The following is a 22,672-nucleotide window of genomic DNA, read 5'->3' as shown; positions in this document are numbered from 1 at the left end:
TATAATTTGATAGTAATATCATGCAATATTAATTATATAGTTATCTTTATATGCTAATACCGATAATACCGATACTTGTAAATAATGCTTAATTATATTAAAAATATCTCTATATTTATATAATTTTATTGTTAGGATAGTTGTTAAAAATTATTAGTGTGTATTTAGCTGACCATTTAGTTTTCTCATTACATTTTCAATTTTTTTTTTTATTTATTATTATTTTATTTAAACAGGTTTTTATTTATTTTTATTTGATAAGTTACCTTTTTCAATTCTTATGACTAAAAAAAATTGGTGTAATACTATTTCCAACTACCAACTACCACGGACGCGGGCGAATTCATGTTAGTTGAGTTGGATTTTCTCTTCAATCCCATGTCGTCTTCTTCACAGTAATTGATTCAGAATGAAGCAGTGACTGAGCGCCTGAGAGGTAAGCTTTCATTTCCGCAGTTGATCTCTCTTAGGGTTTCATTAGTAATGTCGTTTTTTTTTTTTGCTGATTACTAATAAGCTCCGACTACTAAAGAGATTTTCCTATAATCGAAACAGCTGATTTGAATCGAAGCCACTGGGGTGGGGTAGAACAATCGCCAATCAGAAAAGGGCATTATAACTCTTCCAAATTTTTTGGTGGTTCTCCAGTCCTCTTTAGGATTCCATTCGCCAATGATCAAGTATGGCTTTTTGGTATTTTTTTTACATACGATGAACAATCAATTGCTAAGTTATTTATGGTCATGTATCTCTTATGAAGATGTTGATATTTGTTGAATATTATTTGGATATTGATTATAATTCCTTGTTGGAAAAACAGTAAAAAGGATAATTTGTAAGGTTGTTTAAGTTAATAGCCATTAAATATCAACAGTTGCTAAAACTTCGCATATAAATTTGATCCAAAATTCTTACACTGCTCAAGACTTGGACAGTTCATCTGTTAGTTAACAGACTGTTTGTATAGTTTTGCTTGTGGACTTTGTGAGAATTCAGCAGAAAACTATTTTCTCTTTAACTTTCTGTTTTGAAACCGTGCAAAAATAACATTTGATTTTATAACTTCAATTTGTCTTTAGTTCTCTAGTTTTGTCTTTTCTTTTTCTAAAAGAAAAACAATTCTGCTGGAACCAAATACACATATCATGTTTGATCTAATGTTGAATTATATGTGATTTAATTTAATATCTCACTTCTTTTCTTTCATTTTATTTCAGGGAGCAGTAATGTTAAAGAGAATTAATGTTCCAGTTTTGTCCATTCAATCACTGTCAAGGGCATACGCCACTATAAGCCCTCCACCTCCTAAAATTTGTGGCTCACCTGGAGGACCACCCATCACTGCACCCAGAATAAAGCTAAGAGATGGAAGGCATTTGGCCTACAAGGAGTATGGCATGCCAAGAGAAGATGCCAAGCATAAGATTATCTTTGTCCATGGCTTTACTTCCTCCAGACATGACGCAGTGGTTGCAAAAACCCTCTCCCCGGTACTTCAAATTGAGATTCATTAGGTTATTCATAATTCTTTTAGTATGAAGAATATTTTTTTCACATAATCTAATGTTTGGAAAGATTAGCTAATATTTTTCATTAGTTTGAACTCTTAAATATAAAATTCATTATCTGTTCATCTGGTTTTGAATTCTTTTTTCTAGCTTGGAATCTTCTTCTAGTTGTATGATTGATAAGTCATGCAAGTTAAGTGAAAGCAAAGCTAAAAATGTATTTGGTAACTCTTAATCAATGGTGATCAGAACGCCGAAACTGGATGATCATGCTTGCTCTATTGAAAGATTTTGTAGTGATTGTAAAGTACCCTGTATGTATGTTTACAATTTGATGTATATGAAGACACGCATTTTTATCTACAAATGTTATAAGGGTTGCCTTTAAGGGTAGATTTATCTTCTCAGGAATTTATTCAAGAACTAGGGGTATACGTAGTGGGTTTTGACAAACCGGGGTATGGAGAAAGTGACCCACATCCTAATCGGACAGTAAAGAGTTTGGCTTTGGATATTGAAGAACTCGGTGATCAGCTGGGACTTGGATCAAAATTCTACGTAATTGGTAATTCAATGGGCGGGCAGGCTATTTGGGGATGTCTCAAGTATATCCCAAGCAGGTAAGGAATAACCAAAATGGTAATGATTTGGTGTAAAAAAATTAGGGAAGTATAGAGGTTTTCAATATCTATATTCCGGGTAAAGGAATTAGCAATTGATAGTAACAGGTTTCGAAGAGTAATATAAGTAAAAGGGAACTTTCCATTTGAGAAAATTCCTTGCAAGATTGACTTGCTTTGTTTCATTATTACAGAGAAAGAGGAAAAAACTAATATAATGTACTTAGTGAGGATTGTATGCAAGCTCCTCCTGAGTCGCTAATCAGATTAAGGCATTTATTTTAAAAAAAATATGTATTGATAATCTTCAGGTTGAATTGGGAATATGGATATCTGAATGAGAGATACTAGATCAGGCCATTAGCTCAAGTATGTTTCTGGGACACAATTGAAATGATATAGGAGATAAAACTGCATTGGCCTACTTGGCTTGTAGTTGGTCAGTCAGTTTCATCATCTTTCTTGGGTTATTTTTCATCACTATTACTAGCAAAATGATCAAATGTTTCAGTCAACCAATTAGTTCTTGAAGTTTACATGCATTTGTTTTCCCTATCACTTTAAATCCTCAGGTTTTAGAGCTTGTTTCAACTTAGTTGCTGACAGGCTTGCAGGAGCAGTATTAATGGCTCCAGTAATCAACTATTGGTGGCCATCATTTCCTGCCAATTTGTCTAGAGAAGCCTATTACCAACAACCAGTGGGCGATCAATGGGCTCTACGTGTTGCTCATTATGCGCCATGGCTAACCTATTGGTGGAATACTCAGAAATTTTTTCCCTCATCCAGCGTTATAGCTAGAAATCCTGATATTTTTTCTGCTCAAGATCTAAAAATTATGAAGAATAAGCTTTCAACTGATCCAGAGAAAGAAAAATCTAAGGTACTTCCTTCAAAAAAAATTTATTAAATAGATGAGTAGTAGCACTACATTTAACACGTTGCTAATTTAATTCTTGTTCCGTTGTTACCAAATGTTATTAAATTCATTTATAGGAAGTTAGTAAATTGACCATTGCTACATAACTTGATTGTGACAAAACATTATCCACATGTGACATGTCCAAACTTCACAGAATTGAACTTATTATGCTGGAGCGGCAAAACAATTTTGTTGTGGTATTTTACCATCTGAAATGTGAGTATGACAACATAATTGTCACTAACTAGGATTTTGTCCATGCAGCATTATGCCAAGCAACAAGGGGAATTCGAATCGCTTCATCGGTCCATGATGATTGGATTTGGGAATTGGGAGTTTGATCCAATGGATCTGAAGAACCCTTTCCCTAACAATGATGGGTCGGTACATCTATGGCAAGGGGATGAAGATAGGCTTGTTCCAGTTACCCTTCAACGCTATATTGCTGATAAACTTCCATGGATTAACTACCATGAGTTAGCAGGTGCAGGACACCTTTTTCCGAATGCTGATGGAATGGGTGAAGTTATCTTAAAGCAATTGTTAATTGGAGAGACATAGACTGCTTTTGAATTGAAAGAGCCCTGTTTTTCCCATTTTGGGAACTTGGATTTATATGCTTACAAAATTGGTGAAAAGCTCTTTTGACATGTTGGAGTTGCTGTAATATAGCCTTTAAAATGAGAAAGGTCACAAAATATGACACAATATCGACAAATATTCTAATCTAGCAGGGTTTGTGATGTGTTTTTGCTAAACCAAGCTTTGACTTAGATAAAAATAAAAGTAAACCAAGCTTTGAGAAAAGGCAATTGGAGATGCCTTTTACTTAAGTTCTAAGCTTCTAATAACTTGTTCACTTAAAAATACAATTTTCTTTTAGGAAACTAAAAATTATTATTTGGGGGGCTGCTTTTCCCACCCATAACTCATTGGAGTCGAGATGAAATTTAATAAGGTATAGGCTTATTGCAAACCAACATTGACCTAATTGCCCTAGCACAAGGAAGAGGTTCTCAAACCTATGATCCTTTGGTCGAATCCCGAGGTTCTAACAAGTTGGGAGGCCACCCCATGAAGGCCTCTTCAACTCACTGGTGCCACAATTCCATAGCTCTATGCCTGCTTCACCATAGGACAATTCAGGCTCATCTTCACCTAGTTAAGAGATTGATCTTAGGAGGCGTTTGGTTGGAAGGAATGAAAATATAGGAATAGGAATGAGAATGGGAATGGGAATAAAATTTAAAATGCATAAAAAAAATTGATAAAAAAATAATTAAATTTTTTTCTTGTTACATTGGAATGGTCATTCATTCCTTTTTAAAATGGAATAGCCATTCCACCAAAATAGTAGAAAGAGCATTCCATTGGAATGCCATTCCATTTCATTACCTCCAACCAAACGCCACCTTAGGGTTAGCTCATAGAGAAGATGATTAACCATTTGACATTGAATTTGGAGCAAGAACAAGAACTTGCTCACTCCTCCACTAGCACTATTATAAGTCATATTTTGTAGTGCCTACATATATGATTTGGTCAACGATTCAAGATTTTCTCTTAGGTATTTCAGTGATTCTTTTGTTTTTTTAGTTTACTTTTTATTAGACTTTTAGTTGAAGTTTATTGTAAATGATTTAGTATCATTGTGTTAGTTAATTTTGTTATAAGCATCATTTTCTTATAACGAACTCGTCTAATTGACTTATTTGATATGTATATTTTTTTTTTTTAATAAAAATAAGTACTTTTTTTATATATATTTTGTATTGATATTAGGAATGTTTTAGTACTTGAGCACTCAACTACAACTAAAATTGAGATATGAAAATGAAAATCTCAAATAAAATAATTGTGCAATTGTAGAATAATTTTATTATAGCCATAGAGATTACAATTTCTCTCTAAGAGCATCTCCAATCAAATGCTAAAAAAAATAGTGTATTGTTATCTTTGAACACACTTAAGAAAAATTTCTACTTTAATAATGTTCTAAAAAATGTGTTAAATTTGGTACAAGATATAATATTGTGTTAAATTTCGTTAGATTAAAATCTCTAATGTGGGCTCATATGTATACAAGTATTACTATTTGAAGTTTAACCCAAATAAAGTGATCACTTTATTAAGGGGATTTAACACAATTATACTACAATATGTACTTAATTATAAAAATATCTTAGAAAAAATATTATAACATAATGATAAACTTTATTGTGTATATACTTAATTTTTCAAATTTGTAACTGAAATTCTCATCAAATTTATACCTACTCCCAATCACATCTTGTGGCTTTATAAATAGGTCCCATAACTGAAAATAGTAGAACAAAGATCAAGTTTAATTGGTCAAAACAAACCAAATATCTAAATCACAAGAATACTTATTAGGAAACATGTCAAGTGAATACCATAAAGTATAAAATATATTATCAAGATAAGCTATTACCTTTAATTTAGTAGGAACATGTGATTCATCCAATTCATGATTAGCAAAAATAGGCTGAAAAAAAATATAAAATTGATCAAATATTAAGCCTTTTTTATTGAAAATATTTGTAATTATTACTTATTTTGTTCATATACTAAATTGGTGAAATACATACTAACAAGTAGTTATTTTAGAAAAAAATAAACACCAACAAGTAGATAGTGTATAATTGAATTTATATACTAATATAATAATTATATACTAACAAGTAGTTATACAATTAAATTTATATACTAGATACAAAAAGTATATAAAGCTTTGGGTGACATATATACCAAGAAGTAGTTAAGTAATAATAATTTTGAATGCATTATATAAATTTATTTATATACTAAAAGGTATATACATATTTAGTATAACAATAAAAATATGATCATTGTCGAAAAAAAATAAAATAAAAATATGATGTTGACCTCTAGTATGCAATTATAAATTAAGATACTCCATTATGATATAAATATATTATTATTCAGCTTGGTATTATATAAAAATATGTTTCCATGTATAGAAAAGAACGCTAAGTTTTTTCTCCAAAGCCATCTTTAATATTATTATTAGTATTAGCATTTGATAAAAAAGAAAAAGTTCCCTTCAAATTGTAATTTATTGCACATAGTGAAAAAAAATTGTAAAAACATAAGATATTATAAATAGAGATTAACATGCAAAATGCAGTAGTAAACAATAGAGTATAGTTGTTGGCATGAGTTCTTACCTAAGAACAATTTTCATTTATTATAATTTATAACACAATTATATTATAAACAAAACAAAAATATAAAAATCGGTACATAAATAATAACAAAAAAATATAAGTTAAAAATGAAAAAAAGTAATTATTAAGAGATTAATGTAATAAAGTTATATTATATATACTGAGGTGAAATTTTTCCTTTTAGTAATTATGAGTCATTGAGTATTAAAGTGTCATGGGCTAAATGTGTAGATATTATAAGTTATATTTCTAATTTATTGAGAGGCTAAATTAGAAATACTTAAAATTAGTAACCTAGGTTATAAATAGGTAGTGGTCCCCAAGAAACAAGAGCCAATTTCTATTCTCATCTTCCCCTATCAAGAGAGAAAACTAGAAAACTCTAAGTCTTGTTGTCTTGGAAGATCATTAAGTAAAATCACCACAAAGATTATATCTACAAGATGGATTAAGATCATCACTATCTATGGATTAAAGTATGGCTCCGCCATTTGAGTTCTTCTCTTTGAATCAACAAATGTATTCTTTAGATCTATGGTTATACACTGATAATTATATGTAATATGTTTATCTATAGAGTTGAATATTGTTATTGTATACTTTATGAGTGATAAAGAATTCTAACAAATTTAGTCCACAATAAATATTATTTTTATTTACTATAATACTACTAATTATTACAGTTCATTGACTTTTACTAAACTTTACATTTTTTATTTACCATATTACTATTATTTAAATAATAAAAAAATATAAAATAATAATTTTTATATATTCTCAATAAAATAAATAAAATATTAAATGACCATCAATATACTTAATTGTTTTTTTTTTCTTATTTTACATCTTGAGTATTAGAGTACAATTGTAAACAATAGATCAAATATAACACAAATTTATTTTTTGTGTCAAACTTAGCAGAACTTTTAAATATTTCATTGGAGATAATCTAATGTGATTTAGCATATGCCTAATTTGAAATAAAATATAGGCTAATTAGAATTTTTGCCCTTTAAAATTTGACATGTACTAAATCATGCCCCCTGAACTTTTAAAGTTGTTAAAAATGCCTCATAGACTATTGAGATTGTTGGATTTAAAGAAATTTTGTCTAATTTTATTCAATTTTACTATTTCAGTGATTGTTTATGTACTAAATTATGCTCCCCAGACTTTAATATCTACCAAATCATGCCCCTCGAACTTTGACATGTACTAAATTATGTCCCCTGAACTTTCATCCATGTTAGATTTTTTTACTAAAATTAGACAAAAGTCCTTAAATCAAACAATCTCAATAGTTCAGAGGCATTTTTAACGACTTTAAAAGTTCAAAGAGCATGATTTGGTACATGTCAAATTTCAAGGAGCAAAAATTCTAATAACTCTAAAATATAACTTAACTAAATTTTACACCAAAATAAATACTATCTTTTTTATTTTCTCTTTTACCACTTATTAATATAATTACTCCACCGCCAAAGCCAAAAATCGTAAGGTGGTGTTTGGTTTGGTGTAATGTAATGGTAATAGTAATAGTAATAGTAATGGTAATGTAATGGAGTAAGAATGGTAATAGGAATTGTTTACAATGTTTGATTTGTAGTTGGAATAAACATTGTAATCAAAATTATTATGTTTTGTTTAGTATGAGAATGTAATGGAATAAAATTTATATGGACCAAAATAACCCTATTACTTTTATTTTAAAATTATAAAATATTCAAAAAAAAAAAAAAAAGGTTTTATAGACTTTTGACATTTTTTACTACATTTTTATTAAAATATTATATTTTTTCTTTGTAATAGGTGTAATTGTAATGGGGATTACATTGGTTTTGGTATGTAATCATCATTACAATACTCAATGTAATAGCCATTACATTGTAATGGATTACCAAAGTTAAAAGAGAAAAGCAAACAATGTAATGGCTCTATTCATTACTATTACGATTACCATTAGGGTGAACCAAACATCACCTAAAATCAATCTCATTCTTTACTCAATATTTGGATGCAGCGCAATCAGTGCCCATTTATTTCTTTTTGCTAGAGCTCAGTGTCATTTACTGACCACAGAAAGCGAAGAAAAAGAAAAACATACTATTAAATCAGTGCCATTTATTGAGTAGCAGAGAAAAATAATGGTGAGGAATTTAATTAGTAATGAAACCAACAAAGAAAAGTAAGAAACAAATTTTATATTGTGAAATTTTTTAGTAAGATAATTTTCTCTAAACTTCTATGGCAGGATATATTTCTCAAGAATTGGTCGTGGACGGTGGGCTTAATTAATGCTCATTATTTATAATTTTAATTAATTAATAATTATGTGTTAGGAAACACACATAAATCAAGTACACATGCATGCAATGGCATAAGTAATGAATTTGATCTAATCAATACATGCATTAACAATTTCTAAATTTGTGTGATTCTTGTCATATTATTATAATAAAAATTATATATCCACAAAGAATATGGGTAATAATATTCACTCAAATTGTATGGTTGCAACTAATTAGACATCGTTGTGTATAAAAATTGTGTGTCTAAATAAATTTCTTTACACACTAATTTATTTATTTATTTATCTAATTATTACATAAAAAATATAAATTGATATTTTATTTACAAAAATACCTCCATAAGGTAAAGATAACATTTATTGTGATTTTAATTACTAAAATACCACTTACACTATCATCACTTACACAATCAGACGATGGTTACAAGGTGGTTGCTGCGTGGTTGCACGGTAGTTGCATCAGACGAATCAGACGATGGTTGGAAGGTGGTTGGCTAAAGGTTGCATCAGACGAGGGTTTCAATCAGACAAAAGTTTCAGGGTGGTTGCTGGGTGGTTGGCTGAAGGTTGCATCAGACGATGGTTTCAATCAGACGAAATAACTATTAGCAAAATGTTTAGGCAACTGTAATGCAACTATTGTGAAACATTAAAAATCAAAACAGTGTTTCTACGTACATAACTCTATCTACATGTCTCTTAATGATTTAATATGAATAAATTCACCATTAGAAATTTATAAAACAACAAAAATACACCAGGATAAACATTTTACTATAGTATTGATGTAATTTTTTTTTGGATTATACTTGAGTTGGATTGTTTGGGAACTCATGTTCAACTTTTTGAGATCTGCCTTTCATGAATCTAAAAATTGAAGTTAGGACATTAGTTTTATGCAAATTAAATTGGATTTTCAGTTGAATTTTAGTTTCATAGTAGTTTTTCTACACCTTTTTTATGAATTCGAAGCAGCCCCTGTTTTGATTGATTCTGGTCGTCTTCTCAGGTGAAGTCGCCAGAATTAATGGTGGTTCACTTTCTCATTGAATTTTCGTTTCGGTTGCGTTGGGTTGCTGCGTAGTTGCACAATGGTTGCACGATAGTTGCCCAGGAAGCATGGATTGTGTGTAAGTGGTATTTGTGTAATTTTTTTATTTAGGCTGTATATTTATTTATTTGGCCAGCTGAAAGTATTTTTGTAATATTGTTACTTTTTTTTTGGTTAAAACTAAAAAAAACCCTTATATAAACTTGAGCATGCATGTTTTCGTCAGTTTATTTTATTTTATTTTTAAATAAAATTCAGGACAAATGCATACATTAATATTCCATATATATAGAGACATGATTTTGTTCTATGATTGTACTTTCACGGAATGTATTTCGTGATGTACGATAGCCGTTAGATGAGAGAGTTATTTGATATGAGGGCTGAGATTGATCTAGGGGTAATTAGGGTTAAAAAATAGTAACGTACCCTGACACTCATCTAATGTACCCTGAGACCTATCTAATGTACTACGGAATACATTCCGTGAAAGTACATTACGGAACAAAATCGTGTCCCTATATATAGTGTGGGCTAATTAATAAGTAAGAAAGGAAGAATTAATCAAGTAAGTCAAGTACTTCTTGAAAATTCTTGAATATATATTTTTGTGATCTTTTTCTTTTTCTTTCCCTAAACAAATAAATAATAATAACACTACTACAAAAACCCCCTTTAGAGGCGGTTTTTAAGCCCTTTCAGCGTCGGTTTTTGCGAAATTCGCTACCGACGCTAAAGGGTTTATAAAAACCGACGCCATATGTACCCCTATGGCGTCGGTTATTATGAAATAACCGACGCCATAGGACCCCTATGGCGTCGGTTATTTAATAATAACCGACGCCATAGGGGTACATATGGCGTCGGTTTTTATAAAATAACCGACTCCATAGGGGTTTCCTAAATTTTTTTTCAGCTTTCATTAATATATTTTTTTTACATTTATTAAAAATCTAAATTTATTTTTGTATTATTAATTAAATTAAATTAAAGCATAAATAAAATTAAATTAAAAAGTTAAATAAATACAAATTTACATTGCTCTATATGTTTGTATATTAGGTATTTTTTTTATTAATATTTTATATTTTATAATTAATATGTGTTTGTATTCTAGTATTTTAGTATCATTTTTATAATTTTTTAAGTTATATTTTATATAATAATTAGTATATTGAATATTAAAATAATGTGTAATATTTTAATTTTTATGTAATTTAATATTTTTATACATTTAAATTTTATAATATGGGTTTGTATTTTTCTAGTATATTATTATTATTTTTATAATTTTTTAAGTTATGTTTTGTATAATAATTAGTTTATTGAATAATAAAATAATGTGTAATATTTTAATTTTTATGTAATTTAATATTTTTATACATTTAAATTTTATAATAGGGGGTTGTATTTTTCTAGTATATTATTATTATTTTTATAATTTTTTAAGTTATGTTTTGTATAATAATTAGTTTATTGAATAATAAAATAATGTGTAATATTTTAATTTTTATGTAATTTAATATTTTTATACATTTAAATTTTATAATATGGGTTTGTATTTTTCTAGTATATTAGTATTAATTTTATAATTTTTTAAGTTATGTTTTGTATAATAATTAGTTTATTGAATAATAAAATAATGTGTAATATTTTAATTTTTATGTAATTTAATATTTCTATACATTTAAATTTTATAATATGGGTTTGTATTTTTCTAGTATATTATTATTATTTTTATAATTTTTTAAGTTATATTTTGTATAATAATTAGTATATTATCCCAATATTTTTGTATTTTTTTTAGCTTACTATATCTATCATTAACACTCAACAATATCTATCCTATGTATTAATATTATTCGAAAATTACTCTAAGTATTTAAGGATTATCTAAATATATATAAAAAATATTCTTATAAAAGTAAGTTAAAGAAAACATACCTTATACCAAAAATTATGTACTTGACTTCCGATAAAGTCACTTCCGATAAAATCCTAACAACCAAGTTTAAGAGAAACGAAAATCAAATATTATCCTAATTCTACCAAAATTTCGTCAGCATAACGGCTATAATTGAACGTTTCCAAAAAATTTAAATCTATTAATAACATTTTCCTAATACCATTAATAAACAAAATTTGAGAACCTTTCAAATATGAACTTTGACATTGATAATCATGGTACTAACACGAACATATTATGAGTCAAATATAAAGACCTACTAAGTATAATAAATGCATAGACACATCAATTAGATTATACAAGACAAGTGCCTAAAGTAACAAACAAAACAAATATCACCTAATTTCACGAACATGTTTTGAGTCAAATATAAAGACCTACTAACACGAACATGTTTTGAGTCAAATATGAATGTGTTATGTCACCTAATTTCTTACAACTAGCGAGTAATAACCTAGTTATTTATGTTATGTACTTTTCCTTTAACATTTATGTTTTTTATAATAAAATTTGATCCAAATTCTACTGAAATTTTGGCAGCATAACGGCTGTAATTGGACGTTCCCAAAAATTTTAAAAGTGCCTAAAGTAACGAACAAAACAAATATAACAATACAGAATAAAGAAACTAACATAAACAATACAAAATTTATCCACCCATCCGACTGCAGTACATGTATTCGCAAAACCTACTTCACTACGGATGAATATTTAAGATATTCAAACTCAACTAAGCATGCATTGATAATTATTTATACTAACAAAAGGTTAGTGGATGGATATACCTATTGCAAATTCGATCAACACCGAAATATGTCGACCCTCAAATATTAGCACACAACCAATAACATAATGCAATATACAACCAATTTAAAATTTTAATTATTAAATTACTTACTAGTTATTAAATAAAGTAGCAAGTTACTAGCTAGTTACTAATTTTCATAGTTAATTTTTTAAAAAATAACATATAAATATATATACATATATAATCAATTATATATTCACACTACCATTATTTTTAAAATTTTATCTCTAAACTAATTAAATTCCTACTACCTCTCATTCTCATTCACAACAAATATATATACAATACAAATACACAAATAGTATATACACACAAGATATATATAAACACATATTCAATAATAAAACACAAAATATATACATATATATTATATATCAAGTTAATAAATATTTACCTTATAAACACAATCCGGCGATAAAATGCTACAAAAATCCGACCACCTCTAGAACACACACAATATAATATTAATAAAATAAAAAAAATTCTAAAAAAATTTACAAAAACGAAATAATACCAATGTACACAAATAAAATGAATAGAAAGCATATTTATACCTTAATGGACATTGAGACTCAACGTTTTCTCCGCTAAAATCGGTGGCCGGAGTTATACCCACCACCTTTCTTTATAATAGGTTCGGTTTAGTATATAGAGGGGAAAAAAACTAAACTTTTTTACAGTATAGGTTTAGGTATAGAAAATAGAAGATTTTAAGACAAAAATGGGGTAAAATGGTTAAGAAATGAGGGAGAATGAGGTTGTTTTAGTGGTGGTTGGCGAGGGTTTTTTCGTGGGTTTGGGGCTGCTGTGGGTGGCTGTTCTTCGTGCTCAGCAAGGTGTGAAATGAGGAAGTGAGGAAGACGAAGCAGAAAGGGTTCGATATATAACCCTATGGCGTCGGTTATTAGGTATTAACCGACGCCATAGGTGCCACGTGTCAAATAAAGGTGGCACCTATGGCGTCGGTTAATACCTAATAACCGACGCCATAGGGTTATATAAAAAAAACCCTAATTTTTCCCAACCCCCAACCGACGACATAGATATATATACACTCTATACCTACGGTTTTTACCAAAAAACCGCCTCTAAATGTCAATGCAGATATTTTCACCCCTTTTAGCTTCCCTTTTTATAAATTAGATTGAAAAAAGGGAAGCTAAATGCTTAGATTGTAGTAGTGTGAGGGCTGAGATTGATCTAGGGGTAATTAGGGTTAAAAAATAGTAACGTACCCTGAGACCTATCTAATGTACTACGGAATACATTCCGTGAAAGTACATTACGGAACAAAATCGTGTCCCTATATATAGTGTGGGCTAATTAATAAGTAAGAAAGGAAGAATTTATCAAGTAAGTCAAGTACTTCTTGAAATATATATATTGTCATCCTTTGATCTTTTTCTTTTTCTTTCCCTAAACAAATAAATAATAATATCACTTGCAAAATTTGAATGTTTGCAGTTGGCACCTACTTATTACCACAACAACAACTCAAGAAGCCGAAGGAGGGATCCACTTTGTTGTGTACTGATCACCAAACACATGATTCCATGGAAAAAAGATTTCCAATAATGTCACATTATTATTACAAGCTAGTGATCAAAAGACTCCTAACTCTCCCTATATATATCACCAACCAAGTTCATAAAAATCTATTAATATATATGCCAAATAATCTTGAAAAGTGGTAGATAGTCAAAATTAATTATTTATATGCAACTTAATTAATTGAAAAGTGGTAGATAGTCAAAATTAATTATTTATATGCAACTTAATTAATTCTTCTTCTATCATTCACACTATTTGAAAAACCGTGTTTTTGCAAATGTCAGTTGTATATAAGAAAATATAAAAACTGTAAGCGTTTGCAGCAGCAGAAAGTAATTCTGCTACAGCAAAACTGAACAGGCAGAATATAAAATATTTGCAGAAAAATAAATAACTTGACACAAGAGATTTATACGTGGTATCAGTGTTTTCACGAACACTCCTAGTCTACGGGGCCACGCCCAGAGAATGAAATTAATTAATAAAGTATCAAAATTACAAACACAATTGACTTAAACAAGTTTAGACTCCCTCTAAAGTATTGTCGTAATCCTTTGTAATCCACTTTATGAATCTGACTTCTTGAAACACCTTCAAGCCCGAACTCCCTTCGTCTTTGAAGTGTGAGTGCTTAATTCCTCCCGAAGTAAGGCTTCAACAAGTCTTCTCCCGAAGACCAAGTGCTTACTTCCTCCCGAAGTAAGGCTTTATCAAGTCTTCTCCCGAAGACCAATCTCTTGTTCAGTCAAGTAGTTCTTCACAACCTCTAGGATAGAGTAAGAACAGAAATAGAACAACTAGAACCTAGATGAACAACTAGGCTCTCACAAAACAAAGAAACACTCTCTTCTCTCAAAAGATAAATGCAAAAAATGAATAATGGAAGTGGTAATTCGAATGGCTGCTCTCTAGGCTCTATTTATAGAACATAGAAACCAAAGAGGCAACCACAAGTTCGAATTAGCAGCTGTACAAAAACTTTCCTTAAGAAAACACGATCTGCTACATCAGAATCGGATGCTGACGCAGCAGATCACACCAGAATCGAAAAACTTGCTATAATCGGGTCCGATCCTCTATCAATGCTTGATTCCTGCCAAAAACAGATTAGATATTCTGATTGTATCAAGATACAATCGAAATCAATAAGGAAAAGGCAATAATCAAAGTTTCCCTAAAAAAGACAACTTTCCAAAAAAGAATTGCTTCTCTTTTAAGAAGTTTTCAACAAAGGAAAGTTCAGCTGAAAGTGCAACTTTCCAAACAAGGAAAAGAGCAACTACAATCCGAATTTATAAGGCAAGAATTCGAATATGAATGCATAGCAATCTTACCATAAATGGAAAAATTATTTTGTCAACTAACTTGCCAAAAAAAAAGACTTTACACTATTTTTTTTAATTAAGCATTTCTATATTATAATGCATAATTCGAACTCAAAACTTTCAACACACACACTGTTAGAGATTTTATTACAATGAAAGAAAATCAAGATATTACAACTCTATTGTAATACAATACAAGGACCAACAAAGAGATTAAATAAATGTTACAACAACATAATATACAACATATATACACTATATATATTATATATAAGAAATATAGAAGAAGATAAAAACACATGTAATATAAAATATGTATATATATAATAAGAGAATAATATATATACACTCACTCACAACCTTGAGTGTAGATTAGTAGGGATCACCATGACTTGAACAAGGTATTACACCTTTGTCCAAAAGCTTATTTCCCTCTATCTCTAAGCACTAAGGGAACTCTCTAGGAAATAGCTTTGGGAATTATCAAGCCTTTTAGGGTTTTCTAGCAATGTGCTTTCTTGATAGAAAACTTCTTCTCTTACTCCCAAATGAGCACCATAGACCTCCTTTATATAGTGTTTAGGATATCACCATTTGAAATTCAAAATTCATAAGTCATAACCTCCATGGATGTTATGGACTCAATAAAGAGATGTAACTCATGCATACCATAACTCCTATAGAGATGTAACTCATGCACACCATAACTCCTATACCATTAAGAATTTCAAATAAAGATGTGTAACACCTTTTACACTCTTAAAGTTGGTGATAATGGTGGAAGTTACTCATAGTAACAACTCCTCCAAATATTACAAAATGATGACACATAATATATAATGTCATGTGTTACATATTAGTTTGTTACATGTATTTGATCTACACATTATATTATTGATAAATAATATAACAATCCCCCACTAGATTAAATATTATCTCTTTAGTAACAAACCTGTAACTTTTGTAACATTTATTTAATCAATCAAAAATATTATATCAAAATATAACATTCCCCCACTTTGATTGACTAAATACACACTTTTAAGAAGTCTTGCTTAGGTGCATTAGATAAAATGTCTTTCGACTTGAATTTTATCTTAGTGTAATTACCACAAAGTTTGATGAAATTTTGGTTGCCGTAGCATTGAACCACTATTCCTTTAATACAAACCGGTGATAACACACACACCCTTGCTAATGCTCACTTGAGACTGCATGTCTCGCTCTTGCACCGTTAATGGCCATGTGCAAAATTCCAATTCATGGACTCTCTAGAGAATAACTCCCAATTCTCATAAGAGGCGGCACCACCTCTAGCCCATATAGGTGGAGTTTTAGTGTCTCACCACTCTTTAGACACTTCTTAAGCTTAAGTGAGTTTTCTTAAGCTTAAGCTCCATTAAAAAACCTTTCGGTTTTAACCCTCAATTTTCACCACATGTACTCATTCATAGATGAGACAATTGAGTACCATATTCACTCTATTGACTTGTTATTACCTATTGAACTTAAGACTAGATGTTTACTAGTGTTAAGATAGGTTACCATCAATGAGCAAAACACTAAGGGAGTTTAGGTCCCATCCCTCGAAAATTCACGCTTTAATCTTGTACGGAGATTAAGCGATTTGTTATAACCTCTCACTATTGATTCCATGTGAATCATGCATGCATGCCAAAAATATAGTGTTCACTTTGTGACCACTTTTCTCCTTAAGTACTTAAGCTTTGAAAATTTAATCATAAAAGATTAATTTTCACACAACTCAAATTCTCAATAATTTTGATACCATGCATATCAAAATTAAACACTAATTTAGACACCAAACATGTCTAAATTATACTTTATTTTAAGACACCAAACATGTCTTAAACTTTTCATATTGGAGTATCACCCCCACACTTTCACATTTCACTATCAAGATAATATCTTGATTTTAAAAAATAGAAGACCACTTTGTCTCTATAATTTTTCTTAAATTTAATTTCCTTCTTGAAATTATTTTTACAAAAAATTTGACACCAAATATGTCAATATTTTACATATACACATAGCCAAATTAGATTTAGAATTTGAATTCAAAATCAAATAAATTAATCAACAATGTCTCAATACATTTTGATTAAATTTGTGGCTCACCCCCACATTTTTACCATAAAGTGTATATAAAATATCACTTTTGTGTATTTTCCTCTTGAAATGACTTTTTAAGGTCACCTTTTTAAAAATACCATTTGACATTTTTAGTTTTCTCAACAAAACTAAAATATCAAACTCACATTACTACTCATAAAATAATGTGATTATTTTTACTCATAATTTTAAGGTTATCTCCTTATTGAGATTAGCCCAAAATTATACCAAAGTTAACAAAATTCTCATTAATTTTATTCACAACTTTGATCATTTAAGATTCAAAATTGCTTCTCCAATTTTGTTATCTTTTCACTATTTTTGAATCCACATTGATTCATTTACTTTTGAGTCCAAAATTGCTCTTCTAATTTATGGCTCATTTCACAAGTTTGGATTCACTGTTAATCCATTTGTTCTTGCTTATGACAATGCAAGTCCAATAAAAGTGTAACTCTCATAGTCCACTTTTCCTTATCTCAAATATGAGATGGTTATCTCTTATAACCCAATAAAAGATGTAACTTCTCAAAAGCCATCTTTTATTATCTCATAAAGTGAGATGTTCACTACCAAATTGAAAAAGAATTTAAAATATTCTTTATTCACAAAATAGATGATAATAATTTCCACATCAATAACAATAAACAATATTATATTATTACTATCAACATTATTATCATACTATATAACTCATACATTAATATAATATGTATGTTACTAATCAACATCTTATATGTAACATAAACATGAGATCAATATTAAATTCATAATATATATGTTACATATCTCATATATATATAACATATGTATTATAATATACATATATATCATATACACATAATATATACATTAATTACACAACTATATATGTTACATACCTCACACATATATAACATATATATACACATTAATATACATAATATATATTATATACACATATATAATATATATTATGTATGAATGTCTCATATAAATACATAAACATAATTATTTCTACATATTTAATCTCACTAATATATATTATGTCATATCTCATCATATATGTAATACACATAACTCATATACATGTTATATATTATATATCTCATATATATACAAATACAAACATGTAATAAATTCAAATATCATATTATATATCACTATATATTATATGATATAAACTCATGATCACATATATGTCACATATATATAACTCATATATATATATATATTATATATTACTATCATATAAATAGTAAATCACATAATATTCACCATCATGCTCACCCATGAATGGCTTTCACATAAAATCTCTTATCCTTGTATTCTCACAATCTTGATTTATCACCTCTTCCATTGAAAAGAAATAAGCTTTTGATTGTTAGAGATTTTATTACAATGAAAGAAAATCAAGATATTACAACTCTATTGTAATACAATACAAGGACCAACAAAGAGATTAAATAAATGTTACAACAACATAATATACAACATATATACACTATATATATTATATATAAGAAATATAGAAGAAGATAAAAACACATGTAATATAAAATATGTATATATATAATAAGAGAATAATATATATACACTCACTCACAACCTTGAGTGTAGATTAGTAGGGATCACCATGACTTGAACAAGGTATTACACCTTTGTCCAAAAGCTTATTTCCCTCTATCTCTAAGCACTAAGGGAACTCTCTAGGAAATAGCTTTGGGAATTATCAAGCCTTTTAGGGTTTTCTAGCAATGTGCTTTCTTGATAGAAAACTTCTTCTCTTACTCCCAAATGAGCACCATAGACCTCCTTTATATAGTGTTTAGGATATCACCATTTGAAATTCAAAATTCATAAGTCATAACCTCCATGGATGTTATGGACTCAATAAAGAGATGTAACTCATGCATACCATAACTCCTATAGAGATGTAACTCATGCACACCATAACTCCTATACCATTAAGAATTTCAAATAAAGATGTGTAACACCTTTTACACTCTTAAAGTTGGTGATAATGGTGGAAGTTACTCATAGTAACAACTCCTCCAAATATTACAAAATGATGACACATAATATATAATGTCATGTGTTACATATTAGTTTGTTACATGTATTTGATCTACACATTATATTATTGATAAATAATATAACACACACCTTTATATGTCTACTTGAGCTTGAGCTAGCCTCAAATGGTTTTCTATCATTCACACTAAATATATTCTTCCATTCACTAGTTTAAAATGTTTTATTAATATTGATTATAGAAAATCATAGCTATTTATAGAGTGCCACACCTCATGATGAAGCTAAGCACCCATCAATGGTGGAGCTAGAACGAAATGTAATAGGAGGCAAATACATGTAATAAAATCATAAAGAGATTTTATAAAAAGTATGGAGAAAAAATTAGTTTATATTTATATGGGCACATTAAATTATAGCACAAAACATGATAATTTTAGAGAAATTAGATTTAATTAAAATAATGGGAACCCCAACAAAAAATTAAAAATAAAGTTAATAAGATTTTTAAGATTCTATTTTAATAAATTTATAATCTTGTTTATTATAATCACAAATATATAAAAGCTTATGTTATACAAAATTTTATTTAGTATTTTTATTTCATATTATAAATTTATAAGCATTTGATAAAAATAATTTATAATATTTTTAAATTATAGTTTTATCACATGTTAAAAAAATTAGAAACTCGAAACTCAAAAAAAATTTTAAAAAAATCAAATATATAAGAAACTCTATAAGTTGATGTTGTTTGTTAATATAAAAAATAAAATATAAATATGTTTTAAAAACAAAATAAAAATTGAAGATTTAAATATTATTTATTTTTTGTAATATATAATAAATAATTAAATATATTTTATGTACAAATAAATTTATTGTAGAATCTTTCAATTAAAATAATTTTTTTCAAAAAGTTGGATTGCACATTTAGTTTTTAGCTTCTCCATGAATTCTTTAATAAGTTATTACAGTTTTTTCAAAAAATATCTTTTATTAGCTTTTCCAAAAACAATGTCAAACGTCCCTAATCTTATGAGCAAAAACAATTTCATTATCTGAAAGTGAACTCTATTTAAGAGATCGATCATTCTCAAGGAAAGGACATGTTCTATGTTCTACATCATACGCTCTACACATTATACTCACTGAACACTAAACTCTTATTCTCTCAACATTCTAGCTTTAGTTCAATCTCTGGCCTTCCAACAACGAAGCTAAGTTTTTATATTTTATTTTCAGTCTGCTTATTTTAATCAACGTTACTGACTTCACAGAGTCTTTTCGTCTGGCAGCACCTCAGTGTCTCAAAAACTTAAAAATACTAAATATGAAATTTTTTGTTGAATTGGATGTTTTTCTACATAATTTTTCTTTCCATAATAATTATTATTTTTCACTAATTTTTTTCTTACATTTTTCCTACTTTTTTTCCTTCACAAAAATTCAACTTTCAAACATAATCTTAGAGTTCTTTATATATATATATATAAATATATATATATATATTTATATATATATATTCTTTTAAAATATATATATAAATACTTAAAAATATGTCTAAAATTATTTGATATGTTTTAATTGTTCACTTAATATGCATATGTGTAATTTAATTTTTTTTTTTAAATAACCGAAGCACAACTTATTTACTATAGTTAATATTATTAAAATATTAATATTAATATTAATTATTTATTGTATAAATATTAATTAATTAAATTATAAAAATATTCATATTCAAAACATTCATTTATATTATAATTATATTATTAAAATATTAATAATAAAAAAATCTTTATACACAGTTTTAAAAAATTTGAAAAAAAAAATATTCCATCCATCTTCAATCAAAGAAAAATCATTACTCTCTAATATATATACTATAATATACAACCATTTCAATCAAAACCTATTAAAATTTTACATTATAATATACCTTTTTTTTTTAATTAAAATTAAAAAAGTGTGTGTAGTGTTATGATTTTGGAATAAGAGGGAGATCAAATTTTGATTTTTCAGTTTTAAAAATATATTTAAAACGTATAAATTTCAATATGTATATATATATTTACTTTTCAATTTTAATATACAAAAATTTATAATGTCTTGTATTAACATTTTAATTTTATATTATAAATTTTATAAAAAATAAATTGTAATGACAACGAGGATGACTATATATAAGTGAGAGATACGGTGATTATAATAATGATGCATATAAGTGAAATACGGTGATGATAACATTGGTGATTATAAGTGAGATACGGTGACAATAATAATGATGACTATAAGCGAGATACGATGATAATAATTGTTGAGATACAATAATGACAACGATGGTAAATGATATAAATATAAAGATCATGCCACTACAAGAAAAATGAGTATTAATGAGGACAAATTTCGTTGGTAAAAACTCATGTTTTCGTCAGTATTCCTCATCAATGAGGATATTTTGTTGGTAAAAAGTCGTTGGGAATAGTTCGTTGGTAAAAACGATTATTAACAACGACTTTTTAAGTCGTTGGAAATAAAAATTATCAACAACGACATTGTCGTTGGGAATAATATTTTATTTATTTATTTATTTTTAAACCTGAGTGCATCAACAACGACATTGTCGTCATTTATCAATGACGACAATGTCGTTATTGAAGAGCTTTTTCGAAAAAAAATAAATAATTATATTAAAATTATTTGTAATTAATTACTAATATATAATATTATATTAAAATTATTAAATTAAATAATTATTTTAAATTTATATTTTTTTAATTACATAAAAATAATTTAATTAATTAATTAATATATAAAATTATTTAATTAATTAAGATATGAAATCATTTAACTAAAAGTAAATATTTAGAGTCACTAATATTACAATAAAAAGTGAGTCATAAACATTGCAGTACTGCATACCTAAATATAAATTAGTGTTCATAAAATATTAATAAACATTAAACCGATAGTTCGTAAAATTAAAATAAATATTCTAAAAGAAGTTTGTAGTAGCATCGTCCTCATCACTAGCATCTCCAGGAACATCCGGCATATGTGGGTAATATGGCGGCATTTGCGAACTTATCATTATCTGAGATGTCTGCTGCCCATGTAGTGTCGGCATCATTTGAGATGTCTGCTGCCCTTGTTGTGTCGGCAACATCTGAGATGTCTGCTGCCCTTGTTGTGTCGGCATCATCTGATTATTTGTTAATTTTAAACTACCCAAAAATTTCAAACCTAATTTACACA

At 28.0% G+C, this 22,672-nt stretch overlaps 1 protein-coding gene across 2 annotated transcripts; it reads left to right on the top strand.

Annotated features, from left to right (window-relative positions):
- Positions 1-256: 256 nt before the first annotated feature.
- LOC133036598 (uncharacterized) lies at positions 257-3,808 on the top strand. Of its 2 annotated transcripts, none has more exons than XM_061113126.1 (6): positions 257-436; positions 556-693; positions 1,218-1,490; positions 1,917-2,128; positions 2,735-3,011; positions 3,315-3,808. In XM_061113126.1, the coding sequence occupies exons 2-6, from the start codon at positions 673-675 to the stop codon at positions 3,609-3,611; spliced, it is 1,080 nt and encodes a 359-aa protein (XP_060969109.1). In that variant the 5' UTR covers positions 257-436; positions 556-672; the 3' UTR covers positions 3,612-3,808. The 2 variants fall into 2 exon arrangements, with proteins under 2 accessions (XP_060969109.1, XP_060969110.1); XM_061113127.1 differs by having other exon boundaries at positions 259-436; positions 556-680.
- The last annotated feature ends 18,864 nt before the right edge of the window (positions 3,809-22,672 follow it).

This window comes from Cannabis sativa, chromosome 1 (genome assembly GCF_029168945.1).
Source record: "Cannabis sativa cultivar Pink pepper isolate KNU-18-1 chromosome 1, ASM2916894v1, whole genome shotgun sequence".
Lineage (NCBI taxonomy): Eukaryota > Viridiplantae > Streptophyta > Magnoliopsida > Rosales > Cannabaceae > Cannabis > Cannabis sativa.
This window is presented reverse-complemented; position numbering and strand designations above follow the sequence as displayed.

Bases quoted from the DNA above. Each gene is read 5' to 3' on its own strand.
- LOC133036598 (XM_061113126.1), top strand. From the start codon at position 673: ATGATCAAGTATGGCTTTTTG. The intron at 2,129-2,734 runs GTAAGGAATAAC...AGTTGCTGACAG, and splicing joins CTCAAGTATATCCCAAGCAG to GCTTGCAGGAGCAGTATTAA. The intron at 3,012-3,314 runs GTACTTCCTTCA...TTGTCCATGCAG, and splicing joins CAGAGAAAGAAAAATCTAAG to CATTATGCCAAGCAACAAGG.